The sequence below is a fragment of the Coenobita brevimanus genome, chromosome 3 (genome assembly GCF_032717465.1).
Source record: "Coenobita brevimanus isolate Jiangsu-jjx chromosome 3, ASM3271746v2, whole genome shotgun sequence".
Taxonomy (NCBI): Eukaryota; Metazoa; Arthropoda; class Malacostraca; order Decapoda; family Coenobitidae; genus Coenobita; species Coenobita brevimanus.
The window spans coordinates 9,852,456-9,875,023 of NC_136956.1; the positions used below are offsets into that span (position 1 = coordinate 9,852,456).

Sequence of the window (22,568 nt, forward strand, 5' to 3'; positions counted from 1 at the left end):
GAAGGATGATGAGGTAATGTTGTTAGTAAGATTTTTGGCAAGGTGCCAGAAGTAGTGGGAAGAATTCGAGTTGGAGAGTTGAAAGCATGTAGTATGGATGAAATTATTTTTAGTAGAGCGAAGAACAGACTTAGCACGATTCCGGGCAGAAACGTAAAGATGATGTGATTCAGGGGTGGGTTGGCTCCGGTACATTTTGCAGGCCCTCTCCTTGTTGCAGACAGCATTAGAACAAGCGTGATTAAACCAAGGCTTTCTTGCGTTAGTCAAAGGATATGAGAAAGGAATGTATGCTTCCATGCCTGAGAGAATAACCTCAGTAATGTGCAAGGCACACTCAGATGGCTCACGGCCATGGAAGCAATAATCATTCCAGGGAAAATCAAAGAAGTACTGCCTGAGGGTCTCCCAGTCCGCGGCTCCAAAATGCCACAGACGACGTTTCCCTGGAGAGTCCACAGGCCGTACCGGAGTGATAAGACAGGTTTAGGTAATAAGGTTGTGATCGGAGGAGCCCAACGGAGAGAAAAGATTAACAGAGTAAGCAGAAGGATTAGTTGTGAGGAAGAGGTCATGTATGTTGGAGCTCTCTCCAAGGCGGTCAGGGATACGGGTAGGGTGCTGTACAAGCTGCTCTAGGTCATTAAGGATAGAAAAGATGTAGGCTTGTTCGCCAGGTTGATCCGTGAAAGGAGAGGAGAGCCAAAGGTGGTGGTGAACATTGAAATCTCCAAGAATGGAGATTTCAGAGAAAGGAGAAATGGATAGAATGTGTTCCATCGTAGAAGTAAGATAGTCGAAGAATTTTTGATAGTCAGTAGAATTAGGGGATAAGTAAACAGCACAGATATATTTAGTCAGAGAATGACAGGAAAGCCGAAGCCAGAGTGTGGATAATTCAGAAGAATCAAGTTCAGGAACACGAGAGCAAGATAAGTCGTTGCGTATATATACACAGCAGCCACCTTTGGCTTTGAAATGAGTATAGAGAAAGTAGGAGGATACAGAAAAGGGTTTGCTGTCAGTTGCCTCAGACAGCTGAGTCTCCGTTAGAAAAAGAAGGTGAGGTTTAGAGAAGGAGAGGTGGTGTTCAACAGAGCGAAAGTTAGAGGAAAGGCCGCGAATGTTGCAGAAATGAAGAAGAAGAGAGTAAGACAGTGGTTCCAGGCAACTCTAGTCGTCACCGGGAGAGGGGCGAATGGTGAGGGCATTTATGGTCCCCCCCCCCCTGGGGACTCCGAGGCTTGATGAAGCAACGCCATTTTTGGTGAATTTTGAATAGGAAGTGTAGTGTGTACTGTGTATGTAGTTTGGTGTAGATAGTTAGAGAAACTTGTACTGGAGAGCATTCTGGCCTACTCTCTGTGTAACTGAGACACTGAAAAAGTTCAGCAAAGGGGGATGGTCAGGAACTAGTCCTGAGGGCTGATGAAACAGGAGCTCCAGCACTCCCTGTCATCAGCTTTCCATCCACCTCGGGAGTACTGCCCTGCCCGACTGGTGCTACAGTCTACTCCCCTGATTGGCGGAGAGTGGTATGCTCAGTACCCTCCCAGTGCAATGCCTCACCCAAGAACCATGGGATCCAATGAGTTAATGACTGGCAAACCCATCAGTCTGTTTAACCCATTGGAGCCCAGTGTCTCGAGTATTGGACCGAACTGGGATTTTTCAAGTCTTTATAAAGTCGGGAACCCCCGGGTAGGGACCTATGAGCTTCGCGACTATGAGCCGATAGGCGGAGGGCGGTACGCTCAGTACCCTCCCAGCGCATTGCCTCACCCAGCATCCCTGGGATCAAATGGGTTAATGACTGGGAAACCAGTCAGTCTCTTTAATGACTGGCAAACCCATCAGTCTCTTTAACCCATTGGAGCCCAGTGTCCTGACTATTAGACAGAACTGGGATTTTTCAAGTCTTTATAAAGTAGGGAACCCCCGTGAAGGGACCTATGAGCTTCGCAACTATGAGCTGATAGGCGGAGCGTGGTATGCTCAGTACCTTCCCACTGCAATGGCTTGCCCAAGAACCATGGGATCCAATGGGTTAATGACTGGCAAACCCATCAGCCTCTTTAACCCATGGAGCCCAGTGTCCAGAGTATTGGACCGAACTGGGATTTTTCAAGTCTTTATAAAGTCGTGAGCCCCTGGTTAGGGACCTATGAGCTTCGCGACCATGAGCCGATTTTTTTTTTTTTATGCGAGGACGAAGGAACCAAAGGCCATGAGCCCGCAGTAACAGTTCCCTCGAAGAGAAAAACAAAATACAATAGAGAGCCAAATTCAAGATCCGATCATTTTGAGATGCCTGGACACACTGCGTTTGAAAGACTGGAGATCATAGGCAGCAGGAAATACAGACAGAGGGAGACAGTTCCAGAGCTGACCTGTTGCATAAATGAAAGACTGGGAGTAACGGTTAACTCTTGCATTAGAGAGTCGGACAGAAAAGGGATAAGAATTTGCTGCTAGACGGGTGCTATGCGCCCGTCGTAGAGGTGGAGGAATGCATGCAGACAGTTCAGAGGAGCAGTGACCATTAAAGTAGCGATAGAAAAGAGATAAAGATGCAACAGTGCGACGAAGAGACAGAGGTTGAAGGGAGTCAGTAAGAGGAGGAGAGTTAATGAGACGAAAAGCCTTTGACTCCACCCTATTGAGAAGAGCTGCATGTGGGGAACCTCCCCACACATGAGAGTTGTATTCTACACAGGGGCGGATAAAACCCCTGTATAGAGACAACAATTGTGCAGGGGTAAAGAAAGAGCGGAGTTGGCTTAGCACACCCATTCTCTTGGAGGCAGATTTTACAAGAGATGTAATATGATCTTTCCAAGATAAGTCCCGAGTAAATGAAACCCCATGCATGTTCAAGGATGATGCAGGATTAAGCTGAATATTATTAAACATTAGTGGGTATACCTGTGGAAGATTTTGTCGGGTTGATAGGTGTAAGAACTGAGTCTTAGATGCATTAAAAACAACCATATTATATTTACCCCAGTCAGAGATACGAGCCAAGTCAGACATTAGGTGTGCCATAGCCTCACCCATTGTTTGTTGAAGCAACTGTTGAGATGGGCGTTGCGGGAACCGAATGGAAAGGTGAAGGGTGGAGTCATCAGCGTATGAATGGATAGGGTTAGATGTACATCTTAGAAGATCATTGATGAATAAAAGGAAGAGAGTTGGTGATAGGACAGAGCCCCGAGGAACACCACTGTTGATAGATCTAGGAGAAGAACGATGGCCGTCTACAACAGCGGCTATAGAACGACCAGAAAGGAACCTAGCAATGAAGGCACAGATAGAAGGATAGAAACCGTAGGAGGGCAGTTTGGAAATTAAAGATTTATGCCAGACTCGATCGAAAGCCTTTGAGATGTCAAGTGCAATGGCAAAGCTTTCGCCAAAGTCCTGAAAGGAGGATGACCAGGAGTCTGAAAGGTAGGTGAGAAGATCGCCATTGGAGCGTCCCTGACGGAACCAATACTGACGATCGGAAAGAAGGTTGTGATAGGAAAGATGCCTTAAAATTTTTCTATTGAGAATTGACTCGAAAACTTTTGAAATACAGGACATTAAAGCAATTGGACGATAGTTGGAGGGTTGGGAGTGGTCACCCTTCTTTGGGACTGGCTGAATGAGAGCAAACTTCCAGCAAGAAGGAAAGGTACAAGTTGACAGACAAAGGCGAAAGAGTTTGCCTAGGCAGGGTGTAAGCACAGAAGCACAGTTCTTGAGAACAACAGGAGGTACCCCATCAGGCCCATATGCCTTGTTAGTACTGAGGCCAGTGATGGCAAAAAATACATCAACTGAAGAAATTTTAATGTCAGCCATGAGGAAGTCAGAGGGGGGAAGTGATGGAGGAACAGCACCGGAATCGTCTAAGGTGGAATTGGAGGAGAAAGTCTGTGCGAAGAGATCTGCTTTATCAGTAGAAGAAATAGCTACAGAACCATCAGAGTAGAAAAGAGGAGGGAAGGATGATGAGGTAATGTTGTTAGAAAGATTTTTGGCAAGGTGCCAGAAGTAGTGGGAAGAATTCGAGTTGGAGAGTTGAAAGCATGTAGTATGGATGAAATTATTTTTAGTAGAGCGAAGAACAGACTTAGCACGATTCCGGGCAGAAACGTAAAGATGATGTGATTCAGGGGTGGGTTGGCTCCGGTACATTTTGCAGGCCCTCTCCTTGTTGCAGACAGCATTAGAACAAGCGTGATTAAACCAAGGCTTTCTTGCGTTAGTCAAAGGATATGAGAAAGGAATGTATGCTTCCATGCCTGAGAGAATAACCTCAGTAATGTGCAAGGCACACTCAGATGGCTCACGGCCATGGAAGCAATAATCATTCCAGGGAAAATCAAAGAAGTACTGCCTGAGGGTCTCCCAGTCCGCGGCTCCAAAATGCCACAGACGACGTTTCCCTGGAGAGTCCACAGGCCGTACCGGAGTGATAGGACAGGTTAAGGTAATAAGGTTGTGATCGGAGGAGCCCAACGGAGAGAAAAGATTAACAGAGTAAGCAGAAGGATTAGTTGTGAGGAAGAGGTCATGTATGTTGGAGCTCTCTCCAAGGCGGTCAGGGATACGGGTAGGGTGCTGTACAAGCTGCTCTAGGTCATTAAGGATAGAAAAGATGTAGGCTTGTTCGCCAGGTTGATCCGTGAAAGGAGAGGAGAGCCAAAGGTGGTGGTGAACATTGAAATCTCCAAGAATGGAGATTTCAGAGAAAGGAGAAATGGATAGAATGTGTTCCATCGTAGAAGTAAGATAGTCAAAGAATTTTTGATAGTCAGTAGAATTAGGGGATAAGTAAACAGCACAGATATATTTAGTCAGAGAATGACAGGAAAGCCGAAGCCAGAGTGTGGATAATTCAGAAGAATCAAGTTCAGGAACACGAGAGCAAGATAAGTCGTTGCGTATATATACACAGCAGCCACCTTTGGCTTTGAAATGAGTATAGAGAAAGTAGGAGGATACAGAAAAGGGTTTGCTGTCAGTTGCCTCAGACAGCTGAGTCTCCGTTAGAAAAAGAAGGTGAGGTTTAGAGAAGGAGAGGTGGTGTTCAACAGAGCGAAAGTTAGAGGAAAGGCCGCGAATGTTGCAGAAATGAAGAAGAAGAGAGTAAGACAGTGGTTCCAGGCAACTCGAGTCGTCACCGGGAGAGGGGCGAATGGTGAGGGCATTTATGGTCCCCCCCCCCTGGGGACTCCGAGGCTTGATGAAGCAACGCCATTTTTGGTGAATTTTGAATAGGAAGTGTAGTGTGTACTGTGTATGTAGTTTGGTGTAGATAGTTAGAGAAACTTGTACTGGAGAGCATTCTGGCCTACTCTCTGTGTAACTGAGACACTGAAAAAGTTCAGCAAAGGGGGATGGTCAGGAACTAGTCCTGAGGGCTGATGAAACAGGAGCTCCAGCACTCCCTGTCATCAGCTTTCCATCCACCTCGGGAGTACTGCCCTGCCCGACTGGTGCTACAGTCTACTCCCCTGATTGGCGGAGAGTGGTATGCTCAGTACCCTCCCAGTGCAATGCCTCACCCAAGAACCATGGGATCCAATGAGTTAATGACTGGCAAACCCATCAGTCTGTTTAACCCATTGGAGCCCAGTGTCTCAAGTATTGGACCGAACTGGGATTTTTCAAGTCTTTATAAAGTCGGGAACCCCCGGGTAGGGACCTATGAGCTTCGCGACTATGAGCCGATAGGCGGAGGGCGGTACGCTCAGTACCCTCCCAGCGCATTGCCTCACCCAGCATCCCTGGGATCAAATGGGTTAATGACTGGGAAACCAGTCAGTCTCTTTAATGACTGGCAAACCCATCAGTCTCTTTAACCCATTGGAGCCCAGTGTCCTGACTATTAGACAGAACTGGGATTTTTCAAGTCTTTATAAAGTAGGGAACCCCGTGAAGGGACCTATGAGCTTCGCAACTATGAGCTGATAGGCGGAGCGTGGTATGCTCAGTACCTTCCCACTGCAATGGCTTGCCCAAGAACCATGGGATCCAATGGGTTAATGACTGGCAAACCCATCAGCCTCTTTAACCCATGGAGCCCAGTGTCCAGAGTATTGGACCGAACTGGGATTTTTCAAGTCTTTATAAAGTCGTGAGCCCCTGGTTAGGGACCTATGAGCTTCGCGACCATGAGCCGATTTTTTTTTTTTTATGCGAGGACGAAGGAACCAAAGGCCATGAGCCCGCAGTAACAGTTCCCTCGAAGAGAAAAACAAAATACAATAGAGAGCCAAATTCAAGATCCGATCATTTTGAGATGCCTGGACACACTGCGTTTGAAAGACTGGAGATCATAGGCAGCAGGAAATACAGACAGAGGGAGACAGTTCCAGAGCTGACCTGTTGCATAAATGAAAGACTGGGAGTAACGGTTAACTCTTGCATTAGAGAGTCGGACAGAAAAGGGATAAGAATTTGCTGCTAGACGGGTGCTATGCGCCCGTCGTAGAGGTGGAGGAATGCATGCAGACAGTTCAGAGGAGCAGTGACCATTAAAGTAGCGATAGAAAAGAGATAAAGATGCAACAGTGCGACGAAGAGACAGAGGTTGAAGGGAGTCAGTAAGAGGAGGAGAGTTAATGAGACGAAAAGCCTTTGACTCCACCCTATTGAGAAGAGCTGCATGTGGGGAACCTCCCCACACATGAGAGTTGTATTCTACACAGGGGCGGATAAAACCCCTGTATAGAGACAACAATTGTGCAGGGGTAAAGAAAGAGCGGAGTTGGCTTAGCACACCCAATCTCTTGGAGGCAGATTTTACAAGAGATGTAATATGATCTTTCCAAGATAAGTCCCGAGTAAATGAAACCCCATGCATGTTCAAGGATGATGCAGGATTAAGCTGAATATTATTAAACATTAGTGGGTATACCTGTGGAAGATTTTGTCGGGTTGATAGGTGTAAGAACTGAGTCTTAGATGCATTAAAAACAACCATATTATATTTACCCCAGTCAGAGATACGAGCCAAGTCAGACATTAGGTGTGCCATAGCCTCACCCATTGTTTGTTGAAGCAACTGTTGAGATGGGCGTTGCGGGAACCGAATGGAAAGGTGAAGGGTGGAGTCATCAGCGTATGAATGGATAGGGTTAGATGTACATCTTAGAAGATCATTGATGAATAAAAGGAAGAGAGTTGGTGATAGGACAGAGCCCCGAGGAACACCACTGTTGATAGATCTAGGAGAAGAACGATGGCCGTCTACAACAGCGGCTATAGAACGACCAGAAAGGAAGCTAGCGATGAAGGCACAGATAGAAGGATAGAAACCGTAGGAGGGCAGTTTGGAAATTAAAGATTTATGCCAGACTCGATCGAAAGCCTTTGAGATGTCAAGTGCAATGGCAAAGCTTTCGCCAAAGTCCTGAAAGGAGGATGACCAGGAGTCTGAAAGGTAGGTGAGAAGATCGCCATTGGAGCGTCCCTGACGGAACCCATACTGACGATCGGAAAGAAGGTTGTGATAGGAAAGATGCCTTAAAATTTTTCTATTGAGAATTGACTCGAAAACTTTTGAAATACAGGACATTAAAGCAATTGGACGATAGTTGGAGGGTTGGGAGTGGTCACCCTTCTTTGGGACTGGCTGAATGAGAGCAAACTTCCAGCAAGAAGGAAAGGTACAAGTTGACAGACAAAGGCGAAAGAGTTTGCCTAGGCAGGGTGTAAGCACAGAAGCACAGTTCTTGAGAACAACAGGAGGTACCCCATCAGGCCCATATGCCTTGTTAGTACTGAGGCCAGTGATGGCAGAAAATACATCAACTGAAGAAATTTTAATGTCAGCCATGAGGAAGTCAGAGGGGGGAAGTGATGGAGGAACAGCACCGGAATCGTCTAAGGTGGAATTGGAGGAGAAAGTCTGTGCGAAGAGATCTGCTTTATCAGTAGAAGAAATAGCTACAGAACCATCAGAGTAGAAAAGAGGAGGGAAGGATGATGAGGTAATGTTGTTAGAAAGATTTTTGGCAAGGTGCCAGAAGTAGTGGGAAGAATTCAAGTTGGAGAGTTGAAAGCATTTAGTATGGATGAAATTATTTTTAGTAGAGCGAAGAACAGACTTAGCACGATTCCGGGCAGAAACGTAAAGATGATGTGATTCAGGGGTGGGTTGGCTCCGGTACATTTTGCAGGCCCTCTCCTTGTTGCAGACAGCATTAGAACAAGCGTGATTAAACCAAGGCTTTCTTGCGTTAGTCAAAGGATATGAGAAAGGAATGTATGCTTCCATGCCTGAGAGAATAACCTCAGTAATGTGCAAGGCACACTCAGATGGCTCACGGCCATGGAAGCAATAATCATTCCAGGGAAAATCAAAGAAGTACTGCCTGAGGGTCTCCCAGCCCGCGGCTCCAAAATGCCACAGACGACATTTCCCTGGAGAGTCCACAGGCCATACCGGAGTGATAGGACAGGTTAAGGTAATAAGGTTGTGATCGGAGGAGCCCAACGGAGAGAAAAGATTAACAGAGTAAGCAGAAGGATTAGTTGTGAGGAAGAGGTCATGTATGTTGGAGGTCTCTCCAAGGCGGTCAGGGATACGGGTAGGGTGCTGTACAAGCTGCTCTAGGTCATTAAGGATAGAAAAGATGTAGGCTTGTTCGCCAGGTTGATCCGTGAAAGGAGAGGAGAGCCAAAGGTGATGGTGAACATTGAAATCTCCAAGAATGGAGATTTCAGAGAAAGGAGAAATGGATAGAATGTGTTCCATCGTAGAAGTAAGATAGTCAAAGAATTTTTGATAGTCAGTAGAATTAGGGGATAAGTAAACAGCACAGGTATATTTAGTCAGAGAATGACAGGAAAGCTGAAGCCAGAGTGTGGAGAATTCAGAAGAATCAAGTTCAGGAACACGAGAGCAAGATAAGTCGTTGCGTATATATACACAACAGCCACCTTTGGCTTTGAAATGAGTATAGAGAAAGTAGGAGGATACAGAAAAGGGTTTGCTGTCAGTTGCCTCAGACAGCTGAGTCTCCGTTAGAAAAAGAAGGTGAGGTTTAGAGAAGGAGAGGTGGTGCTCAACAGAGCGAAAGTTAGAGGAAAGGCCACGAATGTTGCAGAAATGAAGAAGAAGAGAGTCAGACAGTGGTTCCAGGCAACTCGAGTCGTCACCGGGAGAGGGGCGAATGGTGGGGGCATTTATGGTCCCCCCCCCTGGGGACTCCGAGGCTTGATGAAGCGACGCCATTTTTGGTGAATTTTGAATAGGAAGTGTAGTGTGTACTGTGTATGTAGTTTGGTGTAGATAGTTAGAGGAATTTGTTCTGGAGAGCATGCTGGCCCACTCTCTGTGTAACTGAGACACTGAAAAAGTTCAGCAAAGGGGGATGGTCAGGAACTAGTCCTGAGGGCTGATGAAACAGGAGCTCCAGCACTCCCTGTCATCAGCTTTCCATCCACCTCGGGAGTACTGCCCTGCCCGACTGGTGCTACAGTCTACTCCTCTGATTGGTGGAGGGTGGTACGCTCAGTACCCTCCCAGTGCAATGCCTCACCAAAGAACCATGGGATCCAATGAGTTAATGACTGGCAAACCCATCAGTCTGTTTAACCCATTGGAGCCCAGTGTCTCGAGTATTGGACCGAACTGGGATTTTTCAAGTCTTTATAAAGTAGGGAGCCCCCGGTTAGGGGCCTATGAGCTTCGCGACTATGAGCCGATTGGTGGAGGGCGGTACGCTCAGTACCCTCCCAGTGCAATGTCTCGCCCAAGAACCATGGGATCCACTGAGTTAATGACTGGCAAACCTATCAGTCTCTTTAACCCATTGGAGCCCAGTGTCACGAGTATTGGACCGAGCTGGGATTTTTCAAGTCTTTATAAAGTACGGAGCCCTCGGTTAGGGACCTATGAGCTTCGCGACTATGACTCGATAGGCGGGGGGCGGTACGCTCAGTACCCTCCGAGTGCAATGCCTCGCCCAAGAATCATGGGATCCAATGAGTTGACCCCTACACCGCAGGCTTGTTTACCAATGTTTTGCGTGTCCCGCGGGGTTATTCGGGCTCCGACAGACTCTCAAAAATTATTTGCCAAAAATCAGTTATTAGTCTTAGAATAATAAAATAACATATGCTTATGGCACATACCTTCAGCTTTCTCCTGGAATGTTTGTTGAGCCTTCGTCGGTTACCGTAGGACTTGTGGAGATCTCTGAATTAGGGTAACGAAGTCTCCACTTTACACTTCCCGACAACCCGTAATATGATTACCACAGCCAGATACAAACACTATTAACACTATTCTATAATTTTGAAGTAGTTTGGGATCCATACTCCAAAAAAAAAACACTGTGAAAGCAATGGAAATTACGAGCGCGTCTGATCGTCGCACTTGCGCTAGTTCGCTCTTGGTACTCTGTCATTTATTATTCATAAAACCCCTCCCACTTTATATTTCTATTACTACACCACACTTATATATATCTGGAGTCTTTCTCCATAAGTTTCCTTCAGTCCTATTAGTTTATTGTCACTGAAGTCATTCAATTTTTCATTCAGTAAAATACGTAGAGAGCCACGGATTCACTTTCACTGTTATAACATAAATTATTTGTACTCATATTCTTTTATTACTAATTACTTACATTACTATTTACATTTTCTATTCTATTTTCAATATTTACTCTTCTATTTTACTTACACTATGTTATCCACTGTCACTTTCAGTAAGATAAAACTATAATACACTGTTCAATCATATGAACTGAACATCCATTGCTTTCACCTGCTATTTACACATTATTTACACATTATTTCCAAATCATTCTGCTTCCACACTTGCACTGTTAGAACTGCTTCTGGCTGTAGTAATCGAAGAAGCAGGTAACACAGAGGGGAACCTGGCACTCAGCGCACTGCCAAGAGGTCCGTTTATGCTCAGGTGTGCGGTGGGTGGTATGCGCACATACCTGACACCTGCGAATTGCAGCCTTCCTTTTCCCTGTGGCAGGCATAAGCTCAAGTCTGTGCCGATCCATATACGCCCTCTGCTCAAGTCGGTCGGGAAGTGTTACCGGATGGCGCCTTGGAGTTGCTGCTGTCACCCTACCATATCTTTCCAGCAGCTGCTGGACACAAGTCCTGGCGAACAACCTCAGGGAGAAGGACTTGGGTGGCTTGACCTTCATCTTGTACAGGATGAAGGCGTTCAGCATCGTCATATCTATGAGATGCAGAAAAACTTTCCTGTACCACCTAGTATTCTTCCTGAGGCAGTCGATCTCACCAATCATCATGTCGGACTTGTCCACCAGCCCCATGTTGATATTATAGTCCAACACAGCATCATGTTTCATCACAGGTTCGCCTGTCCTACGGTCGACCTTCCCACTGTCTCTCATCTCCCCCTTATGTACAGTGGTGAGCATGTGCACGACCCTCTTGTCATGCCACCGTATTGCCAGCATCTTCTCACACTTGCATAGGTGCACGTCTCCTCGCTGCGAGGTTCCCGCCTCTGGGAATTTGGGGAAGTGGGCACGATTACTTTTCACAGTGCCGCAGGAGCCAATGCCGTGCTCAGAAAGGTATTTGGCAAGTTTCGGTGCTGTATAGTAGTTGTCTGTATACAGCACATGATTCCCACCAAAATACTTTTCTAGGAGCACTTTCACTACACAGCCTGAGAAGCCAAGGGGGTGTGTTTTATCCAGATCGACAGTGCTGGCTGAATATATGACGAAGTCAAGGATGTACCCCGTCTTACAGTCGCACAGTACAAAGAACTTAATTCCAAAGCGATGGCGTTTGCTTGGAATATACTGAACAAACCGAAGACGTCCTCTGAACAAAACCAAGGATTTGTCAATGACAACCTTCTGAAAGGGGTGGAAGAATGACATAAACTTATCCTTCATTCTGCTCAGAATCTCCCGGATCTTCCAGAGTGGGTCGGTTTGGGAAGGTACATCATTGTCGGCAAAGTGCAGGTTTCCCATGATGTTCCGGAAGCGATCTCTGGCCATGTACTTATTGAAGGTGGGTGAGGGTAGTAAGGGGTCCATGGACCAGTATTCTTCCAACTCATGCTTCTTGGAGTGTGGCATGAGAAGCATGAGGGCAAAGAACACATACAGCTCCTGCACTCCCAGCATGGACCATTGTTGCATCTTGGCTGCACCTGTACCACTTGCAGCATGTTGTGATTCATACCTGTTGGTCTCATCACATATGTGCTGCATGACTTCGTCATCTAGGAAGGCCAAAAGGTAGTCGACACACTCAGCATTTTCGTCCATAGTGAAGGCAGGCTGAACTCCTGAGGAGCTCTCATCAAAAACTAAATTTTCTGGCACAAAATCTGACCTTTCCGTCCACGTGAAGGCATCCAGGATTCCCTGTCGTGGTGGTGTAGGGCGGGTGGTGGTGGAGGTTGGCTGTGAGGCAGATTTATCTCGGTCAAGGTCACTCGCACTGACCCTAGGTTGCCGTACAGCACTAGCAGCCCTTACCCTACTAGCTACACTACTTTTCACTCTCCTTGATTTACCTCTACCTCTACAGCCTGCCTTCACTGTTGATGCTGGTGGTGACTCCAACGACGAAGACTCCGGAGATAACTCAGCCGACGATGATGAAGAAATGAGTGAAGTGGTGCTTGGGGAATGGGGAGGTGAATGCACTCGTGACTCATGGTGGGCTGGGTCACGTGGGGACATTGTTCTGGGGCTAACACGCCGCCTTTTCACTCCCTTCCCAAATTCCTGTCCTTGCTGCACTAAAGGCTCTTTTCCCTTGGAGCTAGACACTGATTCACACACTGTAGCACTCGTTGTTGCTGTTTCTGGCACGATAACCTCACCCGGCTCATCACAAGATTCAGCTGAATCGTCATAGTCACTGTCCATCATAATCATGGACAATTCTGCCAGTTCACGTGCCACTGCAGAGTCACTAAGGCCTTTCCTGCTTGCCTCACTACTTTTCTTAGGAGTAGAGGTCACAGGGCCCTTTGCAATGGGCGCAGAAGCGGCAGGAATGGCAGGGCGTGAGTGCGATATCGTTTCTCTACAGCGGAGGACAAGGAACTAAATGCCGCGGCTTATCTGAGAAGGGAAGGGTTGACAATGACACTTTACGCTGACTGCTGCTAACTTACAGGCTAATTTTTTATAGGTAGAAAATCTCGGCAATACATAAAGAAATAGGTAGTTCCAGGTGAATGTAAATGTCAAATAGGATTCTCCCTTCCTTTCTGATATATATTTTTATTACAGACATCGATTACAAGGCATAAATCAAAGGGGAAATTACCGTGGTAATGTAGAGAATGAATGCACGTGAGGTTTTGTCAGGTGATAATTAGCCAATTTCTGGTGTATAACACTATCACTTACCTGTTTTATATATATATATATATATATATATATATATATATATATATATTATTTTGTATAAGTATAGGGCATAGGGCTTATTTCAATGGATGAAATCTGTGGAAAAATCCGGGGGAAATTTGCGTAGCGCAGCGCGGCGTGGGAGGTGAGAGGACAGGGTAATGGAGGGCAGGTAGGGAGGGGAGTCACGAAGGGGGTAAAATCGCTAAATTGTCAACAATGGATGGGAGTACAGATGAGATTTGGAGTGCTGACTAGTGTTGGACATTGGCAGTACTGATAGATGATACAAGCCACCACTTGACAGCCCGGGATAATTCAAAATAACACAGAATCACAAAAGTGACGCCCCGCGGTATGATCCATTGTGGCCGAGCGTCACGAAAGTGATGCCCCGCGGTTTAGGGGTTAATGACTGGCAAACCCATCAGTCTCTTTAACCCATTGGAGCCCAGTGTCTCGAGTATTGGACCGAACTGGGATTTTTCATGTCTTTATGAAGTAGGGAACCCCCGGGTTGGAACCTATGAGCTTTGCGACTATGAGCCAATAGGCGGAGGGGGGTACACTCAGTACCCTCCCAGCGCATTGCCTCGCCCAGCATCCCTGGGATCAAATGGGTTAATGACTGGGAAACCAGTCAGTCTCTTTAATGACTGGCAAACCCATCAGTATCTTTAACCCATTGGAGCCCAGTGTCCTGACTGTTAGACAGAACTGGGATTTTTCAAGTCTTTATAAGGTAGAGAACCCCCAGGTAGGGACCAACGAGCTTTGCTACTATGAGCCGATAGGCAGAGGGCGGTACACTCAGTACCCTCCCGACGCAATGCCTTGCCCAGCGCCCCTGGGATCCAATGGGTTAATGACTGGCAAACCCATCAGTCTCTTTAACCCATTGGAGCCCAGTGTCCTGACTATTGGACAGAACTGGGATTTTTCAAGTCTTTATAAAGTAGGGAACCCCCGTGTAGGGGCAGACGAGCTTCGCAACTATGAGCTGATAGGCGGAGGGCAGTACGCTCAGTACCCTCCCAGTGCATTGCCTCGCCCAGCATCCCTGGGATCAAATGGGTTAATGACTGGGAAACCACTCAGTCTCTTTAATGACTGGCAAACCCATCAGTCTCTTTAACCCACTGGAGCCCAGTGTCCTGACTATTGGACAGAACTGGGATTTTTCAAGTCTTTATAAAGTAGGGAACCCCCGTGTAGGGGCAGACTAGCTTCGCAACTATGAGCTGATAGGCGGAGGGCAGTACGCTCAGTACCCTCCCAGTGCAATGCCTCACCCAGCACCCCTGGGATCTAATGGGTTAACCCGAGGCATCCCATCAACATATGGGTATGTCGCAAAGTTTTGTCACAGCTAGACCTGTCGTCGTACTGGTACGTCGCGCATTTGCAAGGTTCATAATTTGCACAGTTTCCAATTTTCGCACGTGATTTTTGGTGAGTATACACGGGATACCTTCCACTATTCCTCTACAAGATGCCAGGCAGGGACAATGCCTTACCCTGCATCACCTCACCCCCCTGCACGCCATTGTCTCGGCAATTCACCTGTTACCAGTGACTTGGCCAATAAAGACATTCAGGGCCAGAGTGATTCCCCAATCGATAACAATGTGGAGGACAAAGAGTACATAGCATTAGAGGAAGAAACAGTCAGAAATGATGATCAAGTAATGTTGCCAAAAAAGGTCAGGTATGTTGATGTGTTAGTGAGTGAAACAATGCTTATATTGCCTATATTACTGTTTGAAAACCAATATACTCTCATACTACATACAAATTCGTACCAAATAAATAAATAAAAATCATTTATGAGTGGTGTGGGATAGTTACCCTCCCATAGAGCTCGTTTTCTTTGGAGCCAGCCTGATAAAAAACCCAGTAAGGTAAGGAGTACTGCTATCTGTATCGAGTATTTTAAACCTCAGGTGAGTTGTTTCTCTATGAATTTTCGATGTTTCTCACCAAAAGCGGAGGTTTGAGCCAAAAAAAAAAAAAATCCAAAAATTAGTCGGGACTGGGGGGTGTCAGCGGTGGAAAATCAGTCGGAACGTGTTGGGTTTAACCAAATTCTTTGCAACACTGCAACTACAACTGCTACTACTACTACTACTACTACTACTACTACTACTTCCACTACTACTACTATACTACTGCTACTACTGCTACTGCTACTACTACTACTACTACTACTACCAAACAATAATTATCAGTCCGTGTGTGTATTTACCAAACTGTCTTTGTATTTTCTCTCCTTCATTTCTTGTCCACTTACTTCATTGGTGGCAAATGGAAAGTAGGTTTACACCGATACAATATATATAGTTTTACGAGAGAGAGAGAGAGAGAGAGAGAGAGAGAGAGAGAGAGAGAGACGGTTTTTGTTTCAAAGCATGATCATAATTTAGTAACCCTTTCAGTACGATTACATCACAATAATTCTCGTTACATCAGACAACATAATCCATGTGGCAAACACCTCCAGAATGAAAAGACAAAAAAAAGAAAAAGAAAATGAAAAATGCACAACACATTTCAATGTCCAGTGTGATTGGCCATTTTCCCTTTGGTAGTAGTGGTTAAATCTGAATTCAGATATTTTTTTATGGAAGAGCAGTAGCCAGAGACAAAATCACATACAATTTTTTTTTAATCTGCTTTAAATACATGGGTGCAAAAAATTACTGGAAATATAACAATAATCAAGATAGCAAAACACATACAAACACCGCATGTGGAATTTCGCCATCATCCACCCATTTTGTGTAGCGGTACTCTATGTTAGGGTAGCTGTACATGGAGTAGCAAGCCAAATGATTTCCTGTAAAACAGGAAATCTTTTTCAGCTGTTGGTGGTAACTTATTATCAACCACCACGTGTTCACTGCGTCACAACATGTGGGTTGGCGGAGAGTTAGTGCCCCTCCCCGGAAAACAACTAACTAATAATACGAATCAGAAGCCTCAGACCAGGACTGACCAGCAGGTGTCGACTAAGGACCAAACAAAGGACATGGGACAGACTGCGACATGGAATGTAAATGGTGCAAATAATGAGGTGAAAGAGAGAGCGATCGTCCAGGTGCTTCGGGGTGCAAAAATGGATATATGTAGAATAACTGAGAAAAAACGGAGAGGTTAGACTGTGAGAGAATTGGAGTATAGATGGGGTATATGTGCTGGAGTAGGTGAGAATGAGAGGCCAAAGGAAGTTTGTATTGTTGTGTGCAAGAGATGGGCGGAGAATATAAGAGATTATGGATTTGTCAGCTCAAGGATTGTGTGGGTAAGACTGAAAGCTGGACTACAAATATGGACAGTCGTGTGTAATTCACCGGGGCAGTTAGGATCACTTGATGGTCGTGATCGTCAGCTTTTACCCTCCCGGAAGGGAGCTGAAAGCTCATATAGTCCGATCTAAGGGCAAGGCTGTGACCTTCACACACGCACACACCCGTCCCTTTCCTTAAGGGGGACAGTAACCACCCACTTCATCAGTGAAACTTTTCGCAACCTGAGCGAGGCGCGAACTCCCGTCCACCAGGTGGCGAGCGAGAACGTTACCACTGAGCCAGCGAGCAGTGTGTGTGTGTGTGTGTGTGTGTGTGTGTGTGTGTGTGTGTGTGTAATTCACCGGGTCGGTCAGGATCACTTGATGGTCGTGATGGTCAGCTTTTTACCCTCCCGGAAGGGAGCTGAGAGCTCATATAGTCCGATCTAAGGGCAAGGCTGTGACCTTCACACACGCACACACCCGTCCCCTTGCTCAAGGGGGATAGTAACCACCCACTTCGTCAGTGAAACTTTTCGCAACCTGAGCGAGGCGCGAACTCCCGTCCACCAGTTGGCAAACGAGAACGTTACCACTGCACCAGCGAGCGGTGTGTGTGTGTGTGTGTGTGTGTGTGTGTGTGTGTGTGTGTGTGTGTGTGCCAAAGCAAGATCGTGCAAGTAGAATGAAAGAAGAGTTTTGACAAATGTGGAAGTGTGTATGGAAAAGTTTGAAAGGAATGAGGAATTGTTTTTGATAGGAGATATGAATGGAAAAGTAGAGAATATGAAGGTGGATGGAACAGCTGGTGAGTGGGGTGTACCTGCAGAAGTGGATGAGAATGGCAGTGCTCTAATGGACATTTTGCAGGGAGGGGGTTGGTAATAGCCAATGCCTTCTTTAGACACATAATGATCCACCAGTATACGTGGTAAGTGATGAGAAGGGTGGGTGGTGAAGCTAATGAATGGAAGGCAATGATTGGTTATGTGTGTGTGGATGATAGAATAAGGTGTGTAGTCGTTACAAATGCATCCAGAGGTTGGGAGAGTGGACTTTCTGACCACCAAGTGGTGGTGGTGAAAGTCAAGGTTCAAATGAAATGGAGGAATTGAACTAGAGAAAGACAGGAGGAAGTAGTCCATACCAGGAGGGTAGAAAGGTTGCAAGAGGATGGAAAAAAAGACATAATATAAGAGAGAACTGGAGGAACGATTGGGTAAATATGATTTGGAGCAGATGGGGGACGTGGAAGGTGTGTGCAAGATGTTCACTGAAGAAATCTGTGCAGCATGTAAAGTCAGGTGGGATGAAGAGGAGACGAAAGGTGGTGCAAGGAACAGCAGGGTGGAATAAGTCGATGAGAACGGCTGTGGTGCAAAAGCAGAAAACATGAGTGGATGAGAAACAGAGGTGTGAAGGAAGTTGAGAGACGGAAGAGAGAGTTATATGAAGAGACGAAGAGAGATGTAAATAGATTAGTAAGTGAGAGTAGGAAGAGACTGGGTGATGAATCTGGAAGGAATCTGAGTATAAAGTGGAGGGAATGTAAGAAAATGTTCTGGAAAGAGATGAACAGGGTTAGAAAGGGTGTCAAAGAAGTTAGTCGGGAAGTGAAAGATAAAAATGGTAGATTGCTTTTGAAGAAGGAAGAAAAAGTGAACACATGGAGAGAACACTTTAAGAAATTGTTGAACAGGGAAAATGAGAGTAATGCGAGTATAAGTGAATGGGGAATGGCTAGGATAAGCAGGGAGGTGAAAAGAGAGGAAGCAATCAGTTGGATGTAAGTAATGGAAGCAATGAAGAAAGTCAAAATGGGGAAACCCCAGGAATTGATGGAGTGTGTGGTGATACACTGAAGTATGCAGGAGGGATAGTAGCAGAATGGATATGGATGATGTGCAGATTGGCCTGAGAGGAATGTAGAATCCTGGAAGACTGGAAGTCAGGTAGATTATTCCCCAGTACGAAGGGAAGGAGAGAATGAAGTGTGTGGTAATCCTAGGAGCATTTGTCTTCTAAGTGTAATAGGAAAAGTATATGGTAGGATACCTATTGACACAGAGAAATAAGAGAGGAATTCGTTGGACAAGAACAGGGAAGTTTTAGGAAGGGAAGAGATTGTGTAGATCAGATATTCATTCTTAGGTCTTCAGAGGAAAAGTTATTAGAGAAGGGAAAGAAGTTGATGTAGCTTTCATGGATTTAGGGAAAGCATATGACAAGGTACGTAGACAAGGAATGTGAAAAGTATGAAGACTATTTGAAATGAATGGGAAGTTGCTGAATGCCGTGAAGAGTATGCATGAGGGTGCTAAGGCTGTGGTGCGTGTGAATAGTGAACTGAGTGAAATTTCCTATTTGAATGCTGGGCTGAAACTGGGATGTGTCATGTCCCCATGGTTGTTCAGTCTGTTTATGGATGGCGTTATAAAAGTGAAACAAGGTAGGGCAGTGGATGTTAGAACAACCCTAATGAGAGAGGACAGTGTTTGGAAACTCCCTGCACTGTTGTTTGCAGATGATATTGTATTGTTAAGCGAAGACGAAGGGGAACTGCAAGGCTTGATGAATGAGTTTGGGAGAGTGTGTAAGAAGCGGAATCTAAAGGGGAATACAGGGAAGAGTAAAGTTATGGTCTTCGAGGGAAATGAATCCACTGAATGTCCATTGAGGTTGGATGATGAAGAAATGGAAAATGTGAGTGCTTGGGCAGTGTGATGAGTAAGGATAGAAGTTTAGAGGGTGCTAGAAAGGGTACAACAGGGAAGAAAAGTTGCTGGTTCTTTGAAAACAGTGATAAGGAGCAGGGACGTGAGCATGGAATTAAAAAAGCCATTGCTTGACAGTATTGTGATACCAACTCTAACGTATGGAAGTGACGCTTAGACCTTGTTGTAAGAACACAAGTCAAGAGTGCGAGCAGAGGAAATGAATTATTTGAGAGGAGTATGTGGAGTTACGTGGAGAGACCGACTGACGAATGAGGAAGTTAAGAAGCGTTGTGGTGTCGATGTGGATGTGTTTAGAAACCGTTAGGAGAAATACACTGAGGTGGTTCGGTTGGGCCATGTGGAGAGGATGAAAAGCAAGAGACTAACGACGAGAGTACAGTATATGCATTTTAGGTGGATCGGGGGAGAGGGAGGGGGAGGCCGAGGATGAGATGGAGGGACAGAATGGAAAGGTATATGAGAGAAGGGTGTGTGAGCTGGGAGCAAGACAGTGAAATGGCGTTGGACAGGGTGACATGGAGACGATTTGCTTGTGGCCACCCCTTACAGGATTGAGGTGTCTGTCCATAGATAGAGAGATGGATAGTTTTATGTATCGCTGTTTAGTAATTCTGTTTGGCTTTTCCTCTGATGGTCTCGTCAGTCAGCAACCTCGGCACGCCACACGAAAACTTGGATGAGGAGAGGAGCGACAATGACTAAGATAAATTGGTGAGGACGAAATGAAAGTAGAAGAGGGTAAAGGTTGCCGTGAGGGATGGGAAAGTGAGCGAGCGATGGTGCGAGTTGGGAGACAGTTTGGAGTGACAGGGATTTTCAGAGTCCGGGAGAAGGAGCATTTGTGTCCTCACCGGAGGCTGAAGGTACACAGCGTCGCCTTCACGTCACACTTGTGACTGCCTCTGCCCTCACCTCGCAACCCCTGTCCTCACACTTTGTGAACTCTAATCGACCCAAGCAGGGCACATCACCTTCACCTACAACAGTTCCCTCAGTAAATGTACAGTATATATATATATATATATATATATATATATATATATATATATATATATATATATATATATATATATATATATATATATACACTGAGCCAATGAAAATGAATTACTAAGTGAAAATACATATCAGTATAGATTAACGAACTGTAGGAACAAAAGTTAAATGCAGAAAAAGGACACAGGATTTAATAAACGTTTCGACTGTGACAGATTTTCCAGAAATTCCAAACATTTGTTACAAATGAGCATCTTAACTATTCTAAGTAATATTATTGGTAACAGAAGGCTACTGTATATTAAACATCGCCCGTGGAATGTATGTTATTTCTGCTGCAGGTAAACATCGCCCGTGGAATGTACGATTTTCTGCTACAGGTAAACATTTCCCGTGGAATGTATGTTTTTTATAGTGCAGGGTTATCATTATCACACACCACCTACACCTCAAAGTTCCTCCCTGCGACCTCCCTCGACCACCACCTTTTCTGGGGCCATCAGCAGGTTCTCCTTCAGGGGGAGTGTCGACCAGAAGTCCAGGACCTGAGGGAAAAAGGGAGGCGGTGAAGGGAGGAGAAAGCTAAAAATGAATGAATGAAAAATAAAAGAGAAAAGAGTGCTGTCAAATAACCCCCCCCCCACACACACACAAACACACACACAGAAACAGACACAGACAACTCACTTTTCACACCAACTAATCATAATTTTTCATGGGGGTCTCCCCTTAGCTATCAAATCACCCAATGACAGAAACACCAAGATACTGACGACACCATAAAGTTAAACATTATTTACAAGATCAATTTTCAAGTAGGTTGTAGAAGGATGGTGACAGCAGATGCTTAGGTAATAGTAATAGTAGATGCATCCCCAGGCTTATCTTAATGTGAACCCAGTATAATGCAAGCTGAAAGTTACCGTTCCTCTGTAGTCCACCATTCTTTATTTTGGGGTAGGAAGGGAACTAAGGGACGCATGTATGACCAGGCAGTAAAGTCACGGGGTCATAATAGTGCCATCAAGTGAAAACGTCCCTCTCCTGCACGGAAAGGTAAGAACTGATCAAACGCACGAGAGTACAGGACTACTGCCCTTGCTCAAACGGGATATTCAACGAGCCAATACACTGGCGCAGTCACCTGCCATACGCCATGCTATATACACTAGCGCGGTCACCTGCCATGCACCTTCCTAAATACACTAGTGCGGTCACCTGCCACACACCTTGCTAAATGTACTAGCGCGGTCACCTGCCATGCACCTTCCTAAATACACTAGTGCGGTCACCTGCCACACACCTTGCTAAATACACTAGCGCGGTCACCTGCCATGCAGCTTGCTAAATACACTAGCGCAGACAGCTGCCATGCACCTTGCTAAATACACTAGTGCGGTCACCTGCCACACACCTTGCTAAATACACTAGTGCGGTCACCTGCCATACACCTTGCTAAATACACTAGTGCGGTCACCTGCCATACACATTGCTCCCAGACTAGCCCCGTATTCTATCCTTCAGGGTGTGTTAATCTTACCTTCTGGAGGCGATCGGGGGCCATGGAAGGAGCCAGGTTAATGTCAAGATGGTGAGGGTCAGAGGGGTCAGAGGGGGTCCAGGTGAAGCCCAAGGAGTCATCTGGGGTTGGGTTCCTGCGAGGGAGATATTTGGGTTGAGTAGGATACAGCATTAAGGTTTTCTGTATCAATATGGCTGTCTCATTTCCACTCAGTACAGTAAAAACAGAAGGAAAAGAAGACCATAACGAGCGAGGGGAATAGGAGAAAACTAAGCACACACTGTTGCCATACACTTAAAAATCTTGCACATCTACTGTCAAACTTAGGTTCCTGATCCATCTTTTTTTTTTTCTGTAATGCAACTTCGCTTCACTCCGGCGCAACCAAAACCCTCTGTAACATACCCTTGCCTCCTGTAAGAAAACTAGGTCCTCTTTAATGTAATCCCAACCTCTGTAATGTAACTCAGTCCTCTTTGAAACAACCTGGTCCTCTGTAGCACAACCTGGCCCTCTTAAATATTAACCTGCCTTCTGTGCCACAACGTAGTCCTCTGCAACATAGTCTTTGGAACACAACATAGCCTTCAGTAACATAACCCAAATCTCTGTAAGACAATGTACTCCTCTGTACCATAATCCAT

At 45.7% G+C, this 22,568-nt stretch overlaps 1 protein-coding gene across 1 annotated transcript in view; it reads right to left on the bottom strand.

Moving 5' to 3' along the window:
* Positions 1 to 20,851: 20,851 nt before the first annotated feature.
* Positions 20,852 to 22,568, bottom strand: part of LOC145393036 (cocaine esterase-like) — a 54,767-nt gene continuing 53,050 nt past the window's right edge. The window contains exons 10-11 of the mRNA XM_080267373.1: positions 21,943 to 22,057; positions 20,852 to 20,947 (exon numbers count right to left, since the gene is read on the bottom strand). Coding sequence (XP_080123499.1) covers positions 20,852 to 20,947; positions 21,943 to 22,057 — 211 coding nt within the window. The remainder of the gene's footprint in view (positions 20,948 to 21,942; positions 22,058 to 22,568) is intronic.